This window comes from Mya arenaria, chromosome 1, assembly GCF_026914265.1.
Source record: "Mya arenaria isolate MELC-2E11 chromosome 1, ASM2691426v1".
NCBI lineage: Eukaryota > Metazoa > Mollusca > Bivalvia > Myida > Myidae > Mya > Mya arenaria.
Window position 1 is genome coordinate 34927162 of NC_069122.1, and position 18463 is coordinate 34945624.

At 36.9% G+C, this 18463-nt stretch overlaps 1 protein-coding gene across 1 annotated transcript in view; it reads left to right on the plus strand.

Moving 5' to 3' along the window:
- The window catches only part of LOC128236518 (integrin alpha-9-like), a 44455-nt gene that overhangs the window by 3729 nt on the left and 22263 nt on the right, over positions 1-18463 (plus strand). Inside the window, exons 2-9 of the mRNA XM_052951421.1 lie at positions 8244-8356; positions 10212-10342; positions 10691-10912; positions 11611-11743; positions 16444-16529; positions 16867-16953; positions 17490-17645; positions 18096-18201. Coding sequence (XP_052807381.1) covers positions 8244-8356; positions 10212-10342; positions 10691-10912; positions 11611-11743; positions 16444-16529; positions 16867-16953; positions 17490-17645; positions 18096-18201 — 1034 coding nt within the window. The remainder of the gene's footprint in view (positions 1-8243; positions 8357-10211; positions 10343-10690; positions 10913-11610; positions 11744-16443; positions 16530-16866; positions 16954-17489; positions 17646-18095; positions 18202-18463) is intronic.

Sequence of the window (18463 nt, forward strand, 5' to 3'; positions counted from 1 at the left end):
AATGATTGGTGAATGCTAAAAGTTTTACTGTGATCTACTATCGTCTCATAAGGTAAAAATACCGTGTTTTGTGCCCTTTTTTCAATTAAAACTTGGTATCCTTCATAAGAACCATTGTTTTCGACATTTATTCATCATTCTTGGTATATTAAAACAATTGTATTTATTGTGGTAAATCTTATGGGGGAGTAAGAGTGCATCTTTAAGTTGACTTCGATAACATGTCAAACTTAAGTTAAAAGTATGTCACTTGTTGATTTAAGAACGCCATAGAGCATATCATCTGTTTTTCAAATCTTAAGTATCTTTGTCAACATTAAATGAGTTCGTGAACTTTAGAATTTTACATTTTAAGTGTGACAGCCATTTTTGATACACTTTATTATTTTAAGCCTTAATCACAAACATTGCTCATTTCCAAAACACATCTTCGTTTTTATATGAAAAACTCCTTCTTGCGAACAAGCGTGATTACAAATGAACGTTTGTTCACATCAGTCTCAACTGTTGTAGCTACAATCATTTATATCTCCATATACGCGAGTGGGACAGTCATTTGTTACACAAACACATCTGTGGTTTTACGTTTTGAAAGTGCATGTGATTAAGAGGAACGATATGCAATACTATTTAGCAACCCATTTATTGCATGTACACTGGGGTATAATGTGCACATTATTATTAACAACTCGACCTGCCTCATATTTCTCTCTTCATCCAACCTTCTTTACATCTTCGTTCCTCCAAACCGGCTTCCTTTCAAAACACCTTCACCCTCCTACCGTTTCCCCACTTCTTACTCGCATAATTTCTCGTTCCATTCACTAGTTCACCCTTCTTGCCCGTCCATCCCTTCCCTCGTGCATTCATTCCTGACATTTCTTCCTGAAATTCCTTCCTTCTTTTACTGGCATTCATTTCAGCCAATCTTTCCTTTCTAACATTCCTTCTTCGCTGACATTGCCTCTTCCTCGACATTCCTTTCTTTTTGACCCTTTTCCCTCCTGAAACATTCCCTTTCCCTAACATTCCTTCCTGACATTCCTTACTTTCTGACCTTCTTCCTTCCTAACATTCGCTCTTTCCTGACATAACTTCCTGACATAGATTCTTCCCTGACATGCCTTCCTTCCTTCCTTATTCCTTCCTGAAACATTCCCTCTTCCCTGACATTCCTCTCTGACATTGATTCTTCCCTGACATGCCTTCCTTCCTGACCTTCTTCCTTCCTGAAACATTTCCTCTTCCCTGACATGCCTTCCTGACATTCCCCCCTTCATGAACTTCTTCCTTTCTGAAACATTCCCTTTTCCCTGACATTCCTCCCTGACATTGATTCTTCCCTGACATGCCTTCCTTCCTGACCTTTTTCCTTTCTGAAACAATCCCTCATCCATGACATGCCTTCCTTCCTGACCTTCTTCCTTCCTGAAACATTCCCTCTTCCCTGACATTCCTTCCTGACATTCCTTTCTTCATCCTTCCTGAAACATTCCCTCTTCCCTGACATTCCTTCCTGACATTCCTCCCTTCATCCTTCCTGAAACATTCCCCCTTCCCTGACATTCCTCCCTGACATGGATTCTTCCCTGACATGCCTTCCTTTTTGACCTTCTTCCTTCCTGAAACAATCCCTCTCCCTTGACATTCCTCCCTGACATTGATTCTTCCCTGACATGCCTTCCTTTCTTACCTTCTTCCTTCTTGAAACAATCCCTCTTCCCTGACATTCTTCCCTGACATGCCCTGCTTCCTGACCTTCTTTCTCCCTAAAAAAACAATCCCTCTTCCCTGACATTCCTTCATAACATTACTTTTTGCCTAACATACATTGTATTCGTTATTGACGTTACTCTTTTATTTCTATGTAGGCGCCTGTTGTAGATTTATATGGGTATAGTTTTTCTCTAGATAACAAAATGAAATACTGTTTATGTGCTTCATGGTGATATCTCACAATTGGCTCAAGATACTTCAACCAATAGTACGGTAGATAGTACGGTAGATATGTGTTATATCTATAAGTGTTTGTACATATGTTTCTACAACATAGTTTCTCCATTTGACAGATATTTACCATTTGTGTTTACCTCAATGGATAAGCAATGTTTTTGTACATGATTTGCTCAACCATAAGTCCAGAGAGAAAATTGGGCTTACTAACTGTATAACAAAATAAGGGAAATCTATTGTCTATGAACTGATGGTGATTTCTATGCCCTCGAATTAAGGCATATAGTATTCGGACCGTCCGTCCGTCCTTCCGTCCTTCCGTCCTCACAGTTTCCGGTCAATGTCTAAAGAACGCCTAGACCCAGGGACCTCAAACCTGGTAGGCAGGGTGGTTATTGAGGTCAGTGGGTCAAAGGTCAAGGTCGTGTTGACCTTAAGCTAATAAACCCGTTTCCGGTCAATAACTGAAGAACGCTCAGGGATAAGGACCTCATACTTGGTAAGCAGGTTGGTCATGACCAGCAGATGAACTCTATGGATATTAAGGTCAATGGGTCTAAGATCATGGTGACCTTTCGCTGAAAATATGATTCCGTTCAATAACGGAAGAACGCTTAGGCACAGGGACCTCAACCGTGGTAGACAGGTTGGTCTTGACCAGTAGGTGAACCCTATTGATTTTGAGGTCAGTGGGTCAAAAGTCAATGTGACCTTAAGCTGGAAACCTGCGGTTTCAGATTACTTTATGATCAGTTATTGGTTTGTTAGGTGTACTGAGTAATTTGAAATTTTATTAACACTATAAAGGGACTTCAGCAATATCATGTCAAAAAACATTCATTTTTCATGTTAAAGAACATTCATTTTTCATGTTAAAGAACATTCACTTTTCATGTTAAAGAACATTCACTTTTCAACTCTGAATGCTGAAACACTAGAATAGTTTGTTTCTCTGATCTTCTTAACAATTAAGCTGGCACTGCATGTCGACTTCTTAATGTTTTGTTTGTTTAGGGACCGTTGGCCTCACCTTTTAGGGGGTCAATACAATTAACGGAAAGGACCCTCAGTTAATGGTTGCTTTATTTGTTTATTAACGAGCGTCTCATATTTCACTTACTGATTTGTTTATCTTCATTTGTCTGCGCTCAGATGATCCAACTTTATCATTGTAATTGCTTCTCCCATTAATTATGTAACGTAATTAATGATATCACTCGGTATGAGCAGACACATAAATAAAGCAGTGTAACTTTTATGAGATTTAAAATGAAACAATTTACATGAAGTGATTTATGGCTTTATATGCGATCCATTATGTATGTATGCCTGCCGTTAAAGGTCCATATTTCCATTATTCATGTTTATCTGCAGTTAAAGTCCCATATCTTTTCTATGCATGTATACCTGCAGTAAGAGGCCCATATTTTCAGTATGCATGTATACCTGCAGTTAGAGGCCCATATTTTCACTATGCGTGTATACCTACAGTTAGAGGCCCATATTTTTACTATGCATGTATACCTGCAGTTAGAGGCCCTATTTTCACTATGCATGTATACCTGCAGTTAGAGGCCCATATTTTCCATATGCGTCTGTACTTGCAGTTAGAGGCCCATATTATCATTATGTTTGTTTACCTGCAGTTAAATGCCCATATTTTCACTATGCGTGTATACCTGCAGTTCAATGCCCATATTTTCACTATGCGTGTATATCTGCAGTTCAATGCCCATATTTTCACTATGCGTGTATACCTGCAGTTCAATGCCCATATTTTCACTATGCGTGTAAACCTGCAGTTCAATGCCCATATTTTCACTATGCGTGTATGCCTGCAGTTAAATCCCCATATTTTCACTATGCTGTATATTTGCAGTTAAATGCCCATATTTTCACTATGCGTGTATTCCTGCAGTTAGAGGCCCATATTTTCACTATGCGTGTATACCTACAGTTAGAGGCCCATATTTCCACTATGCGTGTATACCTGCAGTTAGAGGCCCATATTATCATTATATTTGTATATCTGCAGTTAAATGCCCGTATTTTCACTATACGTGTATACCTACAGTTAGGGGCCCATATTTCCACTATGCGTGTATACCTGCAGTTAGAGGCCCATATTATCATTATATTTGTATACCTGCAGTTAAATGCCCATATTTTCACTATACGTGTATACCTACAGTTAGGGGCCCATATTTCCACTATGAATGCATGCAGTTAAAAGCCCGTATTTTAATTATGCGTGTATGCATGAAGTTAAAGGCCCATATTTTCATTACTCATCCAAGTCTGCAGTGAAACACTTAGTTTCATGGTGCATCCATGCATGCAAGAAGTTAAAGGCCCATATTTTCAATATGTATGTCTGCAGTGAAAGGCCCATACCTTCAATATGCAAGCATAACTCACACTATTTCCTAGGGATCCCGAATTGACACCACCAGATGAAATTAAGTTTCCATTCCTGAAGTCAGGTGTCCCCCTCCGAAAACATTTCTTTGTTGAATGGGACGCCTGTTTTACGAAGAATTTCACATGACACATTGTGTAGAAGGGCTATAAGTTGTATAAAGATATTTACCTTTAGTATCAAAACAAATAATCGCAAATTGTTTAGAATCCTAATTATTTGATTAAATGCTACGAGCATGAGTCTGTGTATTAAGCACAGCGCATCAAGGTACCGTTGTTTTCGGAATTTCATCATAACTTGGCATGCTTGAGAGGCTAAAATTTACTGTTTGTAGACTTGTTTTCAGCCTAAAATATAAAGAATTAATTACAAACGGATAGAATAAAGAGTTTTATCAACGAGAAAATTGAAATCGGAAGTTGATCTTGCAAACTCAGCGGTATGCACCTTATTACGTCTTGCGCTAAATAATCCGCAAATAAGATATGGTTTTCGTTTGTTCTTCATCAGATTGGACCTTAACAAGTATTTAAAGTTTCATCTAACGTTCTGCCAAAAATATGGTGTCACGCTGGGACTCTGACTTAGAGATTCTGGAGTACCCCCGACTTGGGGTCGGAATTCATATACATAAGGCCATAAGGTTTTGTGCATGATTTATGTATTACGGACCGGCTATAGTGCTCGACACCTCGACTTATTTAGGTTTCGATGCAGCATCAGTATATTTAATATGAAAATAGAAGGAAAAATGTTCAGGACCAAGCTTCGACCTCGAGGGACCGCCGGTTCTCGAACGACCGCCTGTTCGAACGACCGCAGTTTTACTGTATATGTATTATGTGTTAAGTAATGCTATACAGATTATAAACAAATCATGATTTTATCGGAATAAGTCAACATTGCAGCGGAAATTGCAAAATTGTTTGTTTGTTTGGTTGTACAATAAAATTGTATGTGTATTTTGTAAAAAAATATTTAAGTGAACATGCTTTTTGAACAAAGTTTTATCGATACTATTCACTATAAGACAGAAAATTCATTACAAGCCTCAAAGGGGCCGTTAATAACATCAGAAATCTGTTTATTTATTCGTGAATATAAAGAAATGTTCTGACCACAGCCGAGAGTACATCGACTATGCGTCTGTTTAGTATTCGTAGCCATGTATGCCATGACTTCAAGATGTACGGCAATGGTGATGATTCACCTGGTCATGCTGCAATATGATCAACAATCAATATCAACATTTTAAGATGTTCTGCCGTGATTTTATCGAACATGTAGCTAATGGTAACTATGTTCTATGCATAGATCCCCCACCCGAAGAATTTGTTGCCCCGGGGAATAGAGACCCCCCCCCCCTCCCTGAGGTATTAGTTGCGTCTCGACGAAAAGAGCCCCTCCCCGAGGACTGTGTTGTGTCCCGACACGAATAGACCCCCCCCTCCCCCCAACGAGGTATGTGTTGTGTCCCGACACGAAAAGAGCCCTCTCCCCCCCCCCCCCCCCCGGAGGAATTTGTTGTAACCCGACACGAATAGAGCCCACTCTCCCCCAAGGAAGGTGTTGTGTCCCGATAGATATAACTCCCCAAGGGATGTGTTGTGTTTCGACGCACAGAGCTCCACAGGGATGTGTTGTGTTTCGACGTACAGAGCTCCACAGGAATGAGTTGTGTTTCGATGTACAGAGCTCCACAGGAATGTGTTGTGTTACGACGTACAGAGCTCCACAGGAATGTGTTGTGTTTCGACGTACAGAGCTCAACAGGAATGTGTTGTGTTTCGACGCACAGAGCTCCACAGGGATGTGTTGTGTTTCGACGCACAGAGCTACACATGGATGTGTTGTGTTTCGATGTGCATAGCTCCACAGGGATGTGTTGTGTTTCGACGTACAGAGCTACACATGGATGTGTTGTTTTTCGACGTACAGAGCTCCACAGGGGTGTGTTGTGTTTCGACGTACAGAGCTACACAGGAATGTGTTGTGTTTCGACGCATATAGCTCCACAGGGATGTATTGTGTTTCGACGTACAGAGCTCCACAGGAATGTGTTGTGTTTCGACGCATATAGCTCCACAGGGATGTGTTGTGTTTCGACGCATATAGCTCCACAGGGATGTGTTGTGTTTCGACGCATATAGCTCCACATGAATGTGTTATGTTTCGACGTACAGAGCTCCACAGGAATGTGTTGTGTTTCGACGCATATAGCTCCACAGGGATGTGTTATGTTTCGACGTACAGAGCTCCACAGATATGTGTTGTGTTTCGACGCATATAGCTCCACAGGGATGTGTTGTGTTTCGACGTACAGAGCTCCACAGGAATGTGTTATGTTTCGACGCATACATCTCCACAGGGATGTGTTATGTTTCGACGTACAGAGCTCAACAGGAATGTGTTGTGTTTCGACGCATATAGCTCCACAGGGATGTGTTGTGTTTCGACGCATATAGCTCCACAGGGATGTGTTGTGTTTCGACGCATATAGCTCCACAGGGATGTGTTATGTTTCGACGTATATAGCTCCACAGGGATGTGTTATGTTTCGACGCATATAGCTCCACAGGGATGTGTTGTGTCCCGGCAAGTAGAGCACCCCCGAGGTTGGCGTTGTATTTCGTCAAATAGAGCTCCCGGAGGAGTGTTCTGTTTACCGACCATTAAATTCCCCCATTAGGTATATAGTATATGTCAGGAAGCAACGTAGGGAGCTCTATCCGTTGCATCCTTGCACATAGAGCTTCAGAAAATTTAATGTCATTTTATAATAAGCTTTAACAAAATTCGTTGCAACATCATAATGACTTTTATATCAGACGCAATTATCATATAGAATCTTTGAGGATTTGTTACATTTTCGAAATGTCATCGGTATTCAAATTGCAATTTTGTCTGCACATTATCGTTCATGTGATGTGCACGTCTCTCGGGACTGGTTACCAGACATTTCCATTGTCTTCTCCCTCGCCCACATTTGATGCTTCATCGGCCGTCCTTTGAAGTCTTATTAATTGGTAATTAATTCGACTCAATCTCCTGTAATGAATATCTAAGAGATCCATTTGAGACAATGTTTATGACGCCAAGTAATAGTTATTAAACGAAAATTAAGGGCAAATAATAACCGTTTTAGTATTACGGCGCATGTCTCTGAACCAGCCAGCGCGCATGCGCTAACCGCCAAATCACCCACTTGGCCAAACTAATTAAATTGGCGGTCGTTTATGTCAAAAACTCTCTTTACTAATAATAAAATCTTAATCCGTCCGGCGACCATATTTGCGAAGACAAGAACCTCAACACTAACAGATACTTGATGATATGTTTTCGTATCATCTTGTCACTCTTATCCTGTTGCGAACTGATTTATTATATTCTATGCTAACATGATTTAGGGTCAAGTGAATCTCATTTCTAAGCGTTACTTTACCAATCATTTGACTAGCTACTGCAATAAGTTCGACAATAACAATAACAAAAAAACGAGTATTGTACACATCATCTGTGTATTAATCTTAATCTAATTCTTATTGCCAAATTGTCTTGTCAGATCTCCGACCTGAATATCATTCTGTATGCAGTTGTGGAGGTTTATTATAGAAATGGCCCTTAGCCAATAAACAAATAAACAGGAAATTGCCCCCTACTGTGACATCAGTGCAATTAGCAGGAGATGCACAGAAGGAGATTGTCATGCAAACAGTCCTTAAACAAGCCCTTTAAATCGCATTACTGAGTCATTACAGGGTAGTAGTCGTCGCATCGCGGACCACCCGAATCCAACAACCCCGGCGCCCATATTCCGGTTGTTCAAGTATATACACTGTACACCAATCCTTCTATTTAATAATTACAGGGTATTGGTTGGCGCACCGCGGGCCAACAGCACCTTCCTGCCCAATTCCCATAAACCCGGCGCCCTGTTCCGATGTCCTACGGTCGGCGTCTGCGAAGAACTTCTCATTGACAGTAAGTTGCACGTGCATATTAGTTTCAATAAACATTTAAAGCTGCACTCTCACAGATTGACAGTCTTGAGTTTAATTTTATATTTGTCTCAGAATCAGCTGATTTTGGCATCGATGCCCTCAGTTCAGTCATATAAGATAAAAATCACTAAAGAAAATAAAATATTATTTTTTAAAAGTGTTAGTAACGGTTTTAGCCATAAAACATCAATTTCGATCGTATTTATGAAAAACTGCGATCTGATCTTTTATCAGCAATCTTATATCACTTATTTCCAGACATTCACGCAAAAAGTGGCTAATTGCAAAACAAAACATGTCAGCAAGTGTCAAAACGATCAAGCTATGAGAGTGCACCTTTAATTATTGGTTATTTAACGATAACAATAGTCGTTCGTTTTTATTTCGTCTGGTGTTGGGTTTTCGAAAATGTCTTCATCGCCAGTCGCCATTTCCTGCTTGATATATTGAAATACGTTCAGGCTATTCAAACGCTTACTACACATGAATAGAACAAAGACCGTTGGAATTAGCTCGTGTAACTCTAGACTGCCTAACCCATTTCGTACCCACCAATTCACCCAAAACTATGCCTTTTGTACACTAACTCTCAACGCACATTGATTTAACGACGGAAATATCCATGGCCGTCGGTCCCGGTGAAAGTTCTTATAGGTCCTCTGGTACAGAGCACAGAATGTACCCTTCGTTAGAACTACCGTGGCTCTGCAACTGATTTGGCAATCGCAACACCTCGACCCCTATCCAACAGAAACTGGCTATCTCGAAGCTTGCCGGAGATGGCCGAGTTGTTACGAATGCTGATTTGGCCGAGCGGTATTTTTGAAAACTGTTGAGTGCTGCACTACTGGGGAAACGCCGCTATTTTTTTTGTTTAAATATTTTTGAAAACATATTTTAGTTTTAATCAATTGAAACGTGTTTTTCAATTCTAACGCATGTATAAAGATTAGATGTTTTGATATCTTAGTTATATAGCGATCTTTTGTGGGATCACATAGAAGCATATATACTGAAGTATAGTTTTATTCTCTCTAAAAGGGTTTAAACACTGCTTGTTCTAATGGTAGGAATACATATAAAACTCTAGATGTTGCTTTCCCGGAACTGTCTATCATAGCGAAATCCAAGATCCTTGTCTTCCTATAGCAGAAACCTCCGTCCTGAATATCATTATAACGAGAGGCAATGAGAACGATCTGAAAGATCCTTGCTTTTCTAATGAAAAGTTGAAATTGAAACAATTCTGTGTTGATAAAGCATTCATTAATCGAACAATAATTAGTTTCACTTTTTAAATCATTTTCCTCATCATTTGTTACCAATCAATTTGTAAAGCAGAAAAGACGAAAATAGCTTTGTATTGATGACAATAAGCTTACCCAGACACAACAGTTAGCTAACGCGCGCCAGCGTAAAGCACTGTCACACGTGAACCACGCTTAAAGCTGCATTCTCACAGATTGAACGTTTCGACAACTTTTTTTATGTTTTTGTCTAGGAACGAGCCGATTTATACGAAAATGCATGGAAACCAGTGATATAAGACTGCTGACAAAAAAATCCGATCGCAGATTTTCATATTTAAGTTCAAAATTATTTTTCGAACAGGAATATGAAAATCTGCGATCTGATATTCTGTCAGCAGTCTCATATCACTGGTTTGCAGATATTTACGCAAAAAAGGATTCATTCCAAGACAAAAAAGTTGTCAAAACGGTAAATCTGTGAGAGTGCAGCTTTAAAGCCCCTATGTTGAGATTCAAGAGTCATACCACTAGGCCATTGCTCCGCCATATCTTCTGACCTAAACGTGTGGCAATTATTTCCCTCAGGCAATGACGAGGAGGAGAACAACCCGCGAGACAGCGCGAGATATGGGGAGTTCACGCGAGTATTCGTGAACGGACGTCGGGACCAGTGGCTGGGCGCCTCTCTAGATGTGGACGAAAACAGGGGCATTGTGGTACGTTTGAGTGGTTGTTCTTACGTTCCTGTAACCGATTTCGATATTGTTTGAAAAAAAATGACCGTGTTTCTTAATAAACTGTCTACTAAAACTTCTAAATATACGAACGATTTCCTTGTCACCTTCCTTTTCCCGTTTCTTCTTACTTTCTGTAAAACGTGCCTCAAACTAAGCCAGCACATCAAATGGGCATGTCAATGTCTAACAGATGGCATCAATATTTATACTTGCATAAACATGTTTTTTATGTGTGATCGTTACGATGAAATAAATTCTCATTATGCATTCTTAAACAAATTTCTGATACATTGCCTACCTTATCACCATCTCCTGCCCCATCCGCAGACATGCGCCAGCCGCTGGTTCAACAAGCTCTTCGAGACATCCGGGTACTATTTCATGAACGGCATGTGCTACGAGGTGCCACTCGACTTCCAGCCATCAAACATCATCAAGATTCCCGCGCTCGTCGACGCCGAGAAGCAGACGACAGTTGTTGGCGCCAATATCTCCAAGTACAACTACGGAATGGGAAGTCTTGGGAGCTCCGTACATTACACCAAGGAGGTAAAAGCATGACTCTGATAATAATTGACTTGTATGTTTTTTTGTTTTTTTTTTATCATTTTCAATACAAAATCACTACTCCCAGCAATACCCATACTACTATGAATGTGATACTGCCAAATCGAATCTAAGAGTCTGCATACATACCAACTACTGTATATTTGGGATTCACTCTCTTACGTACCAAATACTCCTTAAACTATCTCGAGGTTTTCAGTCTCTATTTCCTCTGATGTTCTTAAATAAACCCAGGAATACCAGGAAGTCTCGTTTCTGAAAATGGGCTCATGATTTGAGGAAGAAGCCCGTGTATCCCATATACATTTATGTGTCAAATTACTAGTATTGAGGTAAAAATTCAATTATCGTCTAATTAAGGCTTGACGTTATTGTATATAAATATATGGTATTATGCAAGGTTTCTTTCTTCCAAAAGAATACACACTTTTTAAAAGACCAGACCATGTGTCCATATTTTTTTATAACCTGCTGAATTGGTCTCTTTGTTTTAAACTAGTTTTAAAATCTCTAACAAAAATCTTTAAAATCGCGCCTGATAATATTATCGGTAGCGCTCACTTCTCTTCACAAATTTTGACAAATTCCACTTTTTCGTCAGCAATGATAAGTGATCTGATCTCGATATTCTCCATTTATGTTCTATTGGATATATTTAAACACTTTTTTCTTTTCATCAGGGGTCTAACCTCCTGATGGGTACCCCAGGTCTGCACACGTGGGTTGGCGGATTTATTGACATGCGCAGAGACGGGACAAACCTAATCACTAAGTATGACGAAGAAGTTCCCTCCGAGATATCAGAAATGGCGGGTAAGATTTAAAAAATGCGATGATAATTTAAAGCGTTTGGGTCCCATCTGACAAATATTATGGACATGAGTATGTTGCGCTTTTAAAGAGAACGTGGCGTTTGACCATCGCAAATATCAGACGAAATTGCAGGACAGGCTGATAGTATTATTATTTCTTGTGTAAACTTTAAAGTATGCTGATAGTATGGTGATTACTTGTGTTAACCTAAAAGTATGCTCATAGTATGATTATTTCTTGAGTTAACCTTATACTTTGGTTAACTCTTGTGTTAACCTGATAAAATAGCTATTTCTTGTGTTAACCTAATGGTATGGCCATTAGTAGCGTTAACTTAAAGGTATGCTATTACATGTAGGTAGTATGACTTCTACTTGTATTTACCTAAAAGTATGCTAATAGTATGGTTATTACTTGTATTTACCTAAAAGTATGCTAATAGTATGGTTATTACTTGTGTTAACCTAAAAGTATGCTAATAGTATGGTTATTACTTGTGTTAACCTAAAAGTATGCTAATAGTATGGTTATTACTTGTGTTAACCTAAAAGTATGCTAATAGTATGGTTATTACTTGTGTTAACCTAAAAGTATGCTAATAGTATGGTTATTACTTGTGTTTACCTAAAAGTATGCTAATAGTACGGCTTTAACTTGGGTTAACCTAAAAGTATGCTAATAGTACGGCTTTAACTTGGGTTAACCTAAAAGTATGCTAATAAATGGTTATTACTTGTGTTAACCTAAAAGTATGCGAATAGTACGGCTTTAACTTGGGTTAACCTAAAAGCATGCTAATAGTATGGTTATTACTTGTGTTTACCTAAAAGTATGCTAATAGTATGGTTATTGCTTGTATTAACCTAAAAGTATGCTAATAGTATCGTTATTACTTGGGTTAACCTAAAAGTATGCTAATAGTACGGCTTTAACTTGGGTTCACCTACAAGTATGCTAATAGTATGGTTATTACTTGTGTTAACCTAAAAGTATGCTAATAGTATGGTTATTACTTGTGTTAACCTAAAAGTGCGCTAATAGTATGGTTATTACTTGTGTTAACCTAAAAGTATGCTAATAGTATGGTTATTACTTGTATTAACCTAAAAGTATGCTAATAGTACGGCTTTAACTTGGGTTAACCTAAAAGTATGCTAATAGTATGGTTATTACTTGTATTAACCTAAAAGTATGCTATAGTATGGTTATTACTTGTATTAACCTAAAAGTATGCTAATAGTATGGTTATTACTTGTGTTAACCTAAAAGTATGCTAACAGTATGTTTATTACTTGTGTTAACCTAAAAGTATGCTAATAGTATGGTTATTACTTGTATCAACCTAAAAGTATGCTTATAGTATGGTTAGTTCTTGTGTTAACCTAAAAGTATGCTAATAGTATGGTTATTACTTGTGTTAACCTAAAAGTATGCTAATAGTATGGTTATTACTTGTGTTAACCTAAAAGAATGCTAATAGTATGGTTAGTTCTTGTGTTAACCTACAAGTATGCTAATAGTGTGGTTATTACTTGTGTTAACCTAAAAAGTATGCTAATAGTATGGTTATTACTTGTGTTAACCTACAAGTATGCTAATAGTGTGGTTATTACTTGTGTTAACCTAAAAAGTATGCTAATAGTATGGTTATTACTTGTGTTAACCTAAAAGTATGCTAATAGTATGGTTAGTTCTTGTGTTAACCTACAAGTATGCTAATAGTATGGTTATTACTTGTGTTAACCTAAAAGTATGCTAATAGTATGGTTATTACTTGTATTAACCTAAAAGTATGCTAATAGTATGGTTATTACTTGTGTTAACCTAAAAGTATGCTAATAGTATGGTTATTACTTGTATTAACCTAAAAGTATGCTAATAGTATGGTTATTACTTGTATTAACCTGAAAGTATGCTAATAGTATGGTTATTACTTGTGTTAACCTAAAAGTATGCTAACAGTATGTTTATTACTTGTGTTAACCTAAAAGTATGCTAATAGTATGGTTATTACTTGTATCAACCTAAAAGTATGCTAATAGTATGGTTAGTTCTTGTGTTAACCTAAAAGTATGCTAATAGTATGGTTATTACTTGTGTTAACCTAAAAGTATGCTAATAGTATGGTTAGTTCTTGTGTTAACCTAAAAGTATGCTAATAGTATGGTTATTACTTGTGTTAACCTAAAAGTATGCTAATAGTATGGCTTTTACTTGGGTTAACCTAAAAGTATGCTAATAGTATGGTTATTACTTGTGTTAACCTAAAAGTATGCTAATAGTATGGTTATTACTTGTGTTAACCTAAAAGTATGCTAATAGTATGGTTAGTTCTTGTGTTAACCTAAAAGTATGCTAATAGTATGGTTATTACTTGTGTTAACCTAAAAGTATGCTAATAGTATGGCTTTTACTTGGGTTAACCTAAAAGTATGCTAATAGTATGGTTAGTTCTTGTGTTAACCTAAAAGTATGCTAATAGTATGGTTATTACTTGTGTTAACCTAAAAGTATGCTAATAGTATGGTTAGTTCTTGTGTTAACCTAAAAGTATGCTAATAGTATGGTTATTACTTGTGTTAACCTAAAAGTATGCTAATAGTATGGCTTTTACTTGGGTTAACCTAAAAGTATGCTAATAGTATGGTTAGTTCTTGTGTTAACCTAAAAGCATGCTAATAGTATGGTTATTACTTGTGTTAACCTAAAAGTATGCTAATAGTATGGCTTTTACTTGTGTTAACCTAAAAGTATGCTAATAGTATGGTTAGTTCTTGTGTTAACCTAAAAGTATGCTAATAGTATGGTTATTACTTGTGTTAACCTAAAAGTATGCTAATAGTATGGCTTTTACTTGGGTTAACCTAAAAGTATGCTAATAGTATGGTTATTACTTGTGTTAACCTAAAAGTATGCTAATAGTATGGCTTTTACTTGTGTTAACCTAAAAGTATGCTAATAGTATGGTTAGTTCTTGTGTTAACCTAAAAGTATGCTAATAGTATGGTTATTACTTGTGTTAACCTAAAAGTATGCTAATAGTATGGCTTTTACTTGGGTTAACCTAAAAGTATGCTAATAGTATGGTTATTACTTGTGTTAACCTAAAAGTATGCTAATAGTATGGCTTTTACTTGGGTTAACCTAAAAGTATGCTAATAGTATGGTTAGTTCTTGTGTTAACCTAAAAGTATGCTAATAGTATGGTTATTACTTGTGTTAACCTAAAAGTATGCTAATAGTATGGCTTTTACTTGGGTTAACCTAAAAGTATGCTAATAGTATGGTTAGTTCTTGTGTTAACCTAAAAGTATGCTAATAGTATGGTTATTACTTGTGTTAACCTAAAAGTATGCTAATAGTATGGTTAGTTCTTGTGTTAACCTAAAAGTATGCTAATAGTATGGTTATTACTTGTGTTAACCTAAAAGTATGCTAATAGTATGGCTTTTACTTGGGTTAACCTAAAAGTATGCTAATAGTATGGTTAGTTCTTGTGTTAACCTAAAAGCATGCTAATAGTATGGTTATTACTTGTGTTAACCTAAAAGTATGCTAATAGTATGGTTATTACTTGTGTTAACCTAAAAGTATGCTAATAGTATGGTTATTACTTGTGTTAACCTAAAAGTATGCTAATAGTATGGTTATTACTTGTGTTAACCTAAAAGTATGCTAATAGTATGGTTATTACTTGTGTTAACCTAAAAGTATGCTAATAGTATGGCTTTTACTTGGGTTAACCTAAAAGTATGCTAATAGTATGGTTAGTTCTTGTGTTAACCTAAAAGCATGCTAATAGTATGGTTATTACTTGTGTTAACCTAAAAGTATGCTAATAGTATGGCTTTTACTTGTGTTAACCTAAAAGTATGCTAATAGTATGGTTAGTTCTTGTGTTAACCTAAAAGTATGCTAATAGTATGGTTATTACTTGTGTTAACCTACAAGTATGCTAATAGTATGGCTTTTACTTGTGTTAACCTAAAAGTATGCTAATAGTATGGTTAGTTCTTGTGTTAACCTAAAAGTATGCTAATAGTATGGTTATTACTTGTGTTAACCTACAAGTATGCTAATAGTATGGTTATTACTTGTGTTAACCTACAAGTATGCTAATAGTATGGTTATTACTTGTATTAACCTAAAAGTATGCTAATAGTATGGTTATTACTTGTGTTAACCTAAAAGTATGCTAACAGTATGTTTATTACTTGTGTTAACCTAAAAGTATGCTAATAGTATGGTTATTACTTGTATCAACCTAAAAGTATGCTAATAGTATGGTTAGTTCTTGTGTTAACCTAAAAGTATGCTAATAGTATGGTTAGTTCTTGTGTTAACCTAAAAGTATGCTAATAGTATGGTTATTACTTGTGTTAACCTAAAAGTATGCTAATAGTATGGTTATTACTTGTGTTAACCTAAAAGTATGCTAATAGTATGGCTTTTACTTGTGTTAACCTAAAAGTATGCTAATAGTATGGTTAGTTCTTGTGTTAACCTAAAAGTATGCTAATAGTATGGTTATTACTTGTGTTAACCTACAAGTATGCTAATAGTATGGCTTTTACTTGGGTTAACCTAATACCATGGTTATTTTTGTGTTAACCTAAAGGTATGGCTCTTTCTTGTGTTTACCTAATAGTGCGATTGTGTCTTGAGTTTAACTAAAAGTATGGCTATTACTGTGTTTACAGGTTATTCCATGTCGAGTGGTCGGTATTTTGGGAATGGTCAGACATTCTACACTATCGGGGCTCCCAGATTTAACCTAAGGGGCAAGGTTAAGAAATACTTTGCACCTTTAAGCCAATTTTAATCGCTTATAGTAATGTAATATATAATATAATAACTAGAATTCTAACTCAATTCAAACTAGACAAAAAAATGATTTGATTTCAACACATTTTAATGCGTTTGTCTTTGAACTGTTTTCAATATAAACATGTACAACAATAATATGAAGTATAGAAACAACAAATGAGCTAGTCACAAGTTCTGTACAGAATTTGTTTTGTCTTTCCTAGATAAAAGATTGCTCACTGTTGATTATCGCGGAATCGCATTCGGAAAAGTTGGAAAACAATTGTTCGCAAATGGCCAAACCTTTACTTATTCAGGTTCTGTTGTACGAGAATGATCGGGATAACTACTTTTTTGAGCGGCCATTCCTTGTGCTCGACGGTGCTGATCAGGGATTGGGAGAGGTAGGGATAAAATTTGACTTGTATGGATGTTGTTATAGTAACCTTTCTAAACCTACGTTGTTGTATCATTATACAAGAGACATCGGGGGATCTACTTCTTTTATATTTTTTGGAACCATATGGGGCTAATAAAAGCATTTGATATAAATAAATAAATAAATAAAAAACATGTAAATGAATAAAATAAATAAATAAATAAATAAATAAATAAATAAATAAATAAATAAATAAATAAATAAATAAATAAATAAATAAATCAATCAATCAATCAATCAATCAATCAATCAATCAATCAATCAATCAATCAATAATCAATCAATCAATAAGCTTGATATATACATATAAATACGGCACGTACCGGCCGTTGCATTTGAATAGATTATACTCATTATAAATACCAATACTAAGTGCGCTCAACTTGGTGCTATAGTATAACATGTTTTAATCGGCTGGATTACCATTTTATAGTGTTTCCTCAGTAGAGTTAGCGGAACAGTTTTCTGAATATCCTAAAAAAAAATTTGCCTTCTTTTCAGCTGCCTATGAACGTGTATTTTGGGGCGGTACTGTGTTCCGTGGACGTTAATGCCGACGGAACTGACGACCTCCTCGTTGGAGCGCCCATGTACGCTACCGGAAGCGAAGCGCACGAGGCGGGAACTGTTCTCGTGTACCTCGGTATGACCAACTATGTAAGTGAATTGCCATTTATAATATCAGCAGTAGTAGTAGTAGGAGCAGCGGAAGTAGAAGTAGTAGTATTATTAGTAGTTGTTGTTGTAGAAGAAGTAGCAGTAGCAGTTACAGCAGCAGGACCACCACCACGCATAAGCAGCAGTAGTAGTAGGTAGAAGAAGTTGAAGTAGCAGAAGCTGGAGCTGCAGCAGCAGAAGCAATGACAACTGTAGCAGTAACAGTGGCATAAGGAGTGCCAGTGGCGGTGTTGTTGTTGTTGTTGTTGTTGGAAGTGGTGGTGGTGGTGGCGGTGGTGGTGGTGGTATATATATCGTCATCTACTTGCTGAGGGGAGCTAAATGTAGATGTAGTCATCATATCGTCACATATCAAAGTTATTCCCCTTTCTTCACAATAAATCGCTTCATAGATAGTATAGTCATGACGGGTTAATGTGCATTCTACAGATGTTCGAGCCAACACGGAAGCCGTTATTCGGAAGTGGAAATGCAGGCGCAAGGTTTGGGAGCGCTATGGCCGCCCTAGGTGATATAAACAAGGATGGATATAACGGTACGCAGTTTGTCAGATTTTACTCATGTCAGACCTTAAAAATCTTTAAAAACGATACTAAAGCAGATTTCAATATTCAACTAAATGAAATCATACGGTCATACATCATTGACTTCATTCACTGTATTGGTCAGTTGTTAATAACAAGTAATCCGATTAGCTACATCGTTCTTTGAGCCAATTAAGATCATTATTGAATACCAACCCTGGCCCCAATATCATTAACTGAATTAAGAGCATGTAGCACTATATGTATTTTTTA